Raw genomic sequence first — 8,352 nt, 5'->3', positions numbered from 1 at the left:
AACTCAAAAAAAAAAAAAAAAATTATATATATATATATATAATATATAGAATATATATATATATATATTCTCTTTTATGATACAGCAATTCAACTTCTGGGTATATGTCCAAAAGAATTGAAAGCAGAGGCTTAAGATATTTTTACACACATGTTCATATCAGAATTACTCACAACAATCAAAAGGCAGAAGCAACCAAAGAAAACATCAGCAGATGAAGGGATTAACAAGATGTGATAAACCCATGCAATGAAATTATTATTCAGCTATTTTTAAAAAATGCAGTACTGGCCAGGTGCAAGGGCTCAGGCTGCCATCCCAGCACTTTGAGAGACCAGAGGATCCCCAGGAGGCCAGGGTACTTACTGTAGTAAGCCATGGTTGTACAGCTGTATTCCAGCCTAGGTGACACAGCAAGACCATGACTAAAATAAATAAATAATGCAGTACTGATACATGCTATAACATAAACAGACCTTGAAAACGCTATGCTGACTGGATGCAGCAGCTCACACCTATAATCCCAGCTCTTTAGGAGGCCAAGGTGAGAGGACTGCCTGAGCCCACGGGTTCAAGACCAGCCTGGACAACTTGGCGAGATCTCATCCCTACAATAAATCAAAAAATTAGCTGGGCATGGTGGCGCATGCCTATAGTTCCAGCTACTTGGAAGGCTAAGGTGGACGGATCACCTGAGCTCAGCAGGTCGAGGCTGAAGTGACCAGGAGTGTGCCACTGTACTCTAGCCTGGGTGACAGAGCAAGACTCCAACTCAAAAGAAAAAAAAAGAAAAAAAAAACACTATGCTAAGTGAAAACACCAAACACCAACACCAAGATACAAATACTACATGATTCCACTTACATGAGGTCCCTAGAGTTACTGAATTAGGTAGAATGGGGTTACAGGGGCTGGGGAGTAGGATTGGAAGTTGTTGTTTAATGGGGACAGAATTTCAGTTTGAGAAGGTAGAGTTCTGAAGATCATGGTGGTACGGTTGCACAACAATGTTGATGTGCTAAGTAATCCAGAATTGTGCACTTGAAAACACTAAATCTCATATCAAGTCTATCTTTTTTTTCTTTTTTTGAGTTGGAGTCTCACTCTGTCACCCAGGTTGAGGCTGGTCACCGCAGCCTCGACCTGCTGGGCTCCGGCGATCTTTCTGCCTCAGCCTTCCAAGTAGCTGGAACTACCACGCTCGGCTAATTTTTGATTTATTGTAGAGATGAGGTCTCGCCAAGTTGCCCAGGCGGGTCTCGAGCCCACAGGCTCAGGCAATCCACTCAGCTCGGCCTCCCAAAGTGCTGGGATTACAGGCTGAGCCACTGAGCCCGGCTCAAGTCTATCTTACCATAAGCCTTTTTTTTTTGAGTCAGAGTCTCACTCTGTCACCCAGCTGGAGTGCAGTGGCACATTCACGGCTAACGCAGCCTTGACCTGCTGGGTACAGGCAATCCTTCTACTTCAGTCTTCCAAGTAGCCGGAACTATAGGCATGCACCACCACGTCTAGCTAATTTATTTATTGTAGAAATGAGGTCTCACCATGTTGCTCAGGTTGGTCTTGAACCCGTGGGCTCAGGCAATCCTCTTGCCTCTGCCTCCCACAGTGCTGGGATTACAGTTACAATGGTAACAGGAGGGGTGGCAGTAATACAGCAGGACATGACGGGCCACACAGAAGAGATTCTGCCGAGTCTAGCAGGGAAGGTCTCTCAGAAGAAATGACTCTATTTGATTAGATATAAAACTACTACCTGTTGACATAACTGAGATACTGCCATGCATTTTTCTTGCTCTTACCGGATGAAATATGTCCGTTCAAACACTCCCCTACTTTGTCCAAACCAGAAGTCAGCAAATGGAAGGGCCAGGTGGTAGACCCTGAAGGTGTGAGGGCCCCCCCACCCCTGTTCCCATGAGAGTGGCTAAGAGCAGACAGCTGGGTGCCTGGAAACTTCACTGACCCAAAGAGTGGCCCACAGGGGCTTGCTGATCCCTGTTCTAAATAAGCACTTCAGAATCAATCCCTCAGCATCCTTCTGAGGCCTCCGCCAGGGGTGGTGGGTGGGGCCTACGTCCTCTTTGGCTGTGACTCCTCAAAGTTAAACTCTCCCATGCATGTGCTGTCTGGGTGTAGGAGTCACCTGGGCATCCCAGGTGAGAAGCCAAGATCCTGACCACAGAAGCTAACCCAATCTGCCTCACAAAGGCCAACACCCAAAGCACCTCAGCCCTCACCTTGTGGAGCCCTTTGAACTCATAGCGCCTGTCCCGGAAGGCGCGCACAGTGTCCACATAGAAGGAGTTTTCCCGCTGGCAGATGGTGGTGAGGCGCTCCTCCACCTTGGTGACGTGGATCTTCTTGTAGGCTTTCCGGCAGTAATCTAAGTACAAGTGAGAGCAGCGGAGGGGAAGTGAGCCCTTCCAGACAAAGAAACAGCAGGGATACAGAAATGCTGAGGAATAGCGTTTTCTACATTAACACCAAGGAGTAAAGGCTCAGACACGCTGCTAGTTTATCAAAGAAGGACAGCCCAGGTACGAACAGCCCACATCCACATCCACCGAGGCCACAGGACAGAAGCTCCTGACACCGGCTGAAGGAGAAGCAAAGGAAGGAACCTTACAGAGAGCAAGTCCACAGCCATCAAGGGCAGGGTCGGTCTGCTCATCAGCAACTCTGCCTACCCCAGGCTGACAGGCCAGCATGGACCAGTGAGGGCAGAAGTCCGAAGCCACAGCCACACCCAGTGCTCACCTGCCAGCCTCCTCTTCTCGTATTTAGCCTGTTCTTCACGGGACAGCTCATGAAAGGCACGAGCTGGCTGCTCTGGGAACAAGGGAGGAAACTTCTCTGACTCCAGTTGGTGCTGGATTCTATGGTATTCACTGCGACTGGCCGGCACTGGAACAGAGGCAACAGGAGTAGGGTAAGAGGACACACAAACCAGGCGTGGTGGCTCACCCTGTGATCCCAGCACTTTGGGAGGCCGAGCTGGGAGGATCCCTTGAGCCCAGGAGTTCAAGACCAGCCCGGTAACTTAGTGAGACCTCATCTCTATTAAGATTTAAAAAAAGGAGACACAGACCACCCACTTCCTGCTGAGTGCCAGCCCAGGAGGCCTAACTCACTGTACTCGCCCCTCCACTGCCAGGCCATCTTCCGCTGGCAGTTCGCTCCAGGCTTATTGAAGTCACAGGCAGCACAGGTAGCCTCATCCACCATGGCAGAGGGCTGCAGGGGTGGGGGTGGGCAAGAAAGCACTTAGGCACGGGAAGAGAGAGCTCCGACTCCGGCGCAGGGAGGAAAGCCCCACCTGCAGGCGGTTTGTCAGGATGATGTTAGGGTACATGGCTCCCACGTCCAGGTGGTAGATTAGCGGACACTCGATGCGGGTGGGAATGTCTTTCAGGGAGGTAAGTTTCGTCTTAATCTGATCACACACCTGCAGAGAAAGGAGACAAAAGTGAAGGCTGGTGACCAAGAAAAGAACTGGAAACTGCACAGAGTGACCAAGACAGCACCACAAGTCCCAGGGATGGTATGACGGCCACCACACCCAGGGCTGGGGTCCACAATGCTGGCAAGAAAGAGCAGAGCCCCGAGGAGAGCACCCACAGAGGCAGCAGCCTCTATCCTAGAAGAACCACGGAGGTCGGGAGAAGACTACAGAAGACAGTGTGTGACTGCAGCCACCCAGACTGGGGTTCCCACATGGCATGGCTGGAAAGTGAAAGTGGTAACCTGCCAGCAGGCAAGTTCAGAATCTGACCAGACCACCAACAGCCACTGCCACTGTCCTCTGGAGTCTAAGTGCTTTCTTGCCCACCCCCACCCCCTGCTGCCCTCTGCCATGGTTGATAAGGCCATCTGTGCCACCTGCAACTTATTAGAGTGATGTGGTGTGCCCACGTAGTGCCTAACGGCTGAGAAGCCTCAAGAGGTTGGTATGGCATCGGGTGACAGGTCTTTCTGGTCCAAACCCCAGGCTCTAAGCTGCTGTGCTGGGCTGTTTCCAGCATGACTTCAAAAACCCATGGTGAAACTTCTATTTCCAGTAACAGGTTCGCATAAAACCCTCCCAATATCAAACACCTGGACGTCGTTTATAAAATACCAACACTATACCCGTAAATGCAGAACTGACAACAAGGAACAATCCCCAGAGTGCAAAAGCAACAAGCAGACTCAAACCCTGAGCAGCGGGCTGGCTTGGTGGATGCTTGGGTGGAGGTGGGGAACTTCCTCCCAGCTGAGAGCACTTGCTGGGAGGATCACATGAAGCACAACCACCAAGGGAGAAAGCATAAGGGATGGCTGGGGGAGTCAGGCACAAGCTTCCAGGCCTCTCCCTGTGGAGTCACACGGGCATAACTAATCCCTACAGCAAACTGTGACACCTCACACGAACCGCCGTCTAGCAGGAAAGCTCGAGACCCAGAACCCAGGGTTTCATTGAGGCTGGGGACATGGGCACCTCTGCTTGGCACATACCCAAACTCTGGGCCCTCAGAAGGAAGCAGGCGCTCAGCTCCAACCTCAGTGTCTACACAAACAATGAGGAGCAGCAAGCTGTTCTTAGCAGAAAATGACAGAAACCACTCAAATCCCCGGCCCCCAAGCTCCAGCCTTGCACACAGACCTGAGGATCGAGTCAGGGACCTGCATTTCAAACCCCTTTCTCATGCCTCCTCTGGGAGAAATAGCCCACACACAGCAAGGGAGGAAGCACAGCCCTCAAACAAAGGTAGGACCCCTAAAGGCCACCTCCTCCATAAGAGAATAGATGACAATGCGTTAGCGCACCAAAACAGCATCGGAATGAAGAAAAAAGTCTTCCCTCGGCATCCCTGCCAGGTCTGTGGCTTTCACTACAATGTCCACATGGCGGGGGAGCCCTCAAGTCAAGGAGCCGAAAGAAAAGGGACCCCAGGACAGGGATGATCCTGGAAAACCAGGTATAACAACAAAAGTTGACGGGGCACAGTGGCTCATGCCTGTAATCCTAGCACTTTGGGAGGCAGACGAGAGAATTGCCTGAGCTCTGGGGTTAAGACCAGCCTGAGCAACACAGCGAGACTTCGTCTCTATGGTAAATCAAAAAATTAGCTGGGCATCGTAGTGCATGACTGTGGTTCCAGCTCCTTGGAAGGCTGAAGCAGAAGGATCACCTGAGCCCAGCAGGTTGAGGCTGCGGTGGTCGTGAGTGTGCAGCCCAGGCAACAGAGTGAGGCTCTGACTCAAAAAAAAAGCTACCTAGGACTTTCAGCAACCTGCATGGGACTGTACAATTCACATTCCAACACCACAGGACATGGGAAGGAAACACCCCCCATGGCCAAGAGCAGACATGCAGGAGAGACCACAAGACTTCAGACAAGCCTGGCTCGGTGACTCAGCCTGTAATCCCACGCCTTTGGGAGGCTGAGGTGAGTGGATGGCCTGAGCCCCCGGGTTTGAGACCCGCCTGGGCAGGCGAGGCCTCATCTCCACAATAAATCAAAAAATCAGCCGGGCGTGGTAGCGCACGCCTGTAATTCCGGCTACTCGGAAGGCTGAGGCAGACGGATCGCCGGAGCCCAGCAGGTCGAGGCTGCGGTGGCTGCGAGTGCCACTGCACTCCAGTCTGGGCGACAGAGTGAGACTCCAACTCAAAAAAAAAAAAAAAAAGACTTCAGACATTCAAACTCTTGAATCCAACACACTAAATGAGCCTCCTTAAAAGTACTAAAGACTGGCCGGGTGCAGTGGCTCAAACCTGTAATCCCAGCACCTTGGGAGGCTGAGGCAAGAGGACTACCTGAGCCCAGGGGTTCAAGACCAACCCAGGCAACTTGGCAAGGCCTTGTCTCCACAATAAATCACAAAATCAGCCGGGGGTGGTGGCATGCACCTGTAGTTCCAGCTACTTGGATGACTGAGGTAGAAGAATTGTCTGAGCCCAGCAGGTCAAGGCTGCAGGGGCCGTGAGCATGTCACTGCACTCCAGCCTGGGCGACAGAGTGAGACTCTGACTCCAAAAAGAAAAAAATACTAAAGACAAAAATCTAAAACACAGGAAAAGAAAAGGATCTGAAAAAAGTACCAACAGAGCTTCTAGAAATTAAAAAATTGTCCTAAGAAACACAGAACAGTCGCTGAAATTTGTACGGTTAAAGCTAAGCAGGCTTCTGAGTTGTATATTGCCTTGCTGATGAAGGGGTGAGGTGTGCCCCTTCCTCTCCCACCAGATTCCTCCTACTGCCAATCCCACATCCCACCTCCCCCGGCAGTTTCCTCCTACTGCCCATCTTTTACTTCTAGTATTACGTTAATTGTCCAAGGTCCGCTTATGAGCGAGAACATGTGATTCTCAGTTCTTTGTTTCTGTGATAGATCACTCAGTATTATAGAGAGTCGCATATTTCTACTCATTCCTCAAACATAGCACCTTACTGAATCAAGCTGGTACAGTGTTCAGGTAAATAATCCCAGCACTTGGGAGGCGGAGGCAGGAGGACTGCTTGAGCCCAGAAGTTTGAGACAAGCCCGGGCAACATATCAAGATCTCCTCTACTAAAAAAAGATTTTAAAAAATTAGCTGAGCCGGGCTTGGTGGCTCAGCCTGTAATCCCACGCCTTTGGGAGGCTGAGGTAAGTGGATTGCCTGAGCCCGCGGGTTTCAGATCCATCTGGGCAACTTGGCAAGACCTCATCTCTACAATAAATCAAAAATTAGCCGGGTGTGGGAGCGGGTGCCTGTAGTTCCAACTACTTGGAAGGCTGAGGCGGAAGGATCGCCGGAGCCCAGCAGGTCGGGGCTGCGGTGGCTGGGAGCGGCCACTGCACACCAGTCTAGGTGACAGAGTGAGACTCCAACTCAAAAAAAAAAAAAAAAAATTAGCCGAGCATGGTGGCATGCATCTTAGTCCCAGCTACTGCAAGATGGAAGGATAGTCTGAGCCCAAGAGTTTGAGGCTGCAGTGAGCAGTGATTGTGCCACTGCACTCCAGCCTAGGGGACAGAGTGAGACCCAATGCAGAAGAAAAAAAAAATCAGGTATGTGCTTTTCTGAGAAATTCATTTTGTACAAAATGTGTGCAACATCAAGAAACAATAATGAAAATATAAATTTTTTAATTGGGGTCTCACTGTCATCCAGGTTGGAGTACAGTAGTACAATTACAGCTCACTGCAACCTCAAACTCCTGGGCTCAAGTGATCGAGACACCTCAGCATGAGCCACTACACCTGGCTAATTTTTAAATTGTTTGTAGAGCCGGTGTCTCGTTACGGTGACTAGTCTGGTCTCAAGCAATCCTCTTACCTCCACCTCCCAAAGTGCTGGGATTACAGGTGTCAGCCACCGTGCCCAGACACAATACCAAAATTTGAAAACTACTATATTTAGGTGTTGATCTATACTATTCATTAGAAAAATTAACATATTATATGGGCATTCTTAAACAAATTGGCTAAACATTTTTTAAAAGCCTTTAGTTCTGGGGTTAACAAGCTTCCATTGTAAGGAACCAGATAATAAATATTTTAGGTTTTATAGCCACACGTGATCTGTTGCATATTCTTTGATTTTTTTTCTTAAATGCTTTGGAAAGGTAAAAACCATTCTTAGCTTGTTGCCTATGTAAAAATAGACCTCATGTGCTGTTTGCCAACTTCAGTTTACACATTTCAGAGTAGAAAAAACTGAATAAAATTTAAATAGAGGAAAAAAATTAGCCAGAAAAGTTAAGCAGAAGGGTAGCCATTGTTTTAACGAAATATATTAAATTTGTTAAAGTCTCACTAGTAAGTCACTTGAACATAAAACTGTCCTTGGTATTTAAAAAAATACTTGCCATGCACAGTGGCTCATGCCTGTAATTCCAGCACTTTGGGAGGCCGAGGTGAGAGGACTGCCTGAGCCCACAGGTTTGCCTGAGCCCACAGGTTCAAGACCAGCCTGTGCAACATGGCAAGACCTCATCTCTACAATAAACCAAAAAATAAGCCGGGTGTGGTGGCATGTACCTGTAGTTCCAGCTACTTGGAAGGCTGAGGTGGAAGGATGGCCTGAGCCCAGTAGTTTGAGGTTACGCTGGCTATGAGCGTGCCACTGCACTCTAGTCTGGGCAACAGAGTGAGACACTAACTCAAGAAAAAAAAAAAAAAAAAAAAAATATATATATATATATATATATATATATATATATATATATTCTCACCAGGCATCCCAGCACTTTGGGAGGTAGAGGCAAAAGGACTGCCTAAGCCCAGAGGATCAAGACCCGCCTGGGCAACTTGGCAAGACCTCATCTCTACAATAAATAAAAAATTAGCTGGGTGTGGTAGCACGTGTCTGTAGTT

At 49.0% G+C, this 8,352-nt stretch overlaps 1 protein-coding gene across 3 annotated transcripts in view; it reads right to left on the bottom strand.

Annotated features, from left to right (window-relative positions):
• The window catches only part of POLE (DNA polymerase epsilon, catalytic subunit), a 75,431-nt gene that overhangs the window by 55,500 nt on the left and 11,579 nt on the right, over positions 1-8,352 (bottom strand). For all 3 annotated transcript variants that reach the window (XM_021710096.1, XM_008053341.1, XM_008053342.2), the window contains 4 exons: positions 3,323-3,451; positions 3,138-3,240; positions 2,764-2,910; positions 2,244-2,389 (listed from right to left, as the gene is read on the bottom strand). In XM_021710096.1, the coding sequence (XP_021565771.1) occupies positions 2,244-2,389; positions 2,764-2,910; positions 3,138-3,240; positions 3,323-3,451 (525 nt within the window). The remainder of the gene's footprint in view (positions 1-2,243; positions 2,390-2,763; positions 2,911-3,137; positions 3,241-3,322; positions 3,452-8,352) is intronic.

Source organism: Carlito syrichta, unplaced genomic scaffold, assembly GCF_000164805.1.
Source record: "Carlito syrichta isolate Samal-C Ts95f unplaced genomic scaffold, Tarsius_syrichta-2.0.1 Scaffold288080, whole genome shotgun sequence".
In the NCBI taxonomy this organism is placed as follows: domain Eukaryota; kingdom Metazoa; phylum Chordata; class Mammalia; order Primates; family Tarsiidae; genus Carlito; species Carlito syrichta.
Note: the sequence above shows the minus strand (reverse complement) of the source record. Positions and strands in the feature narration are given on the sequence as shown.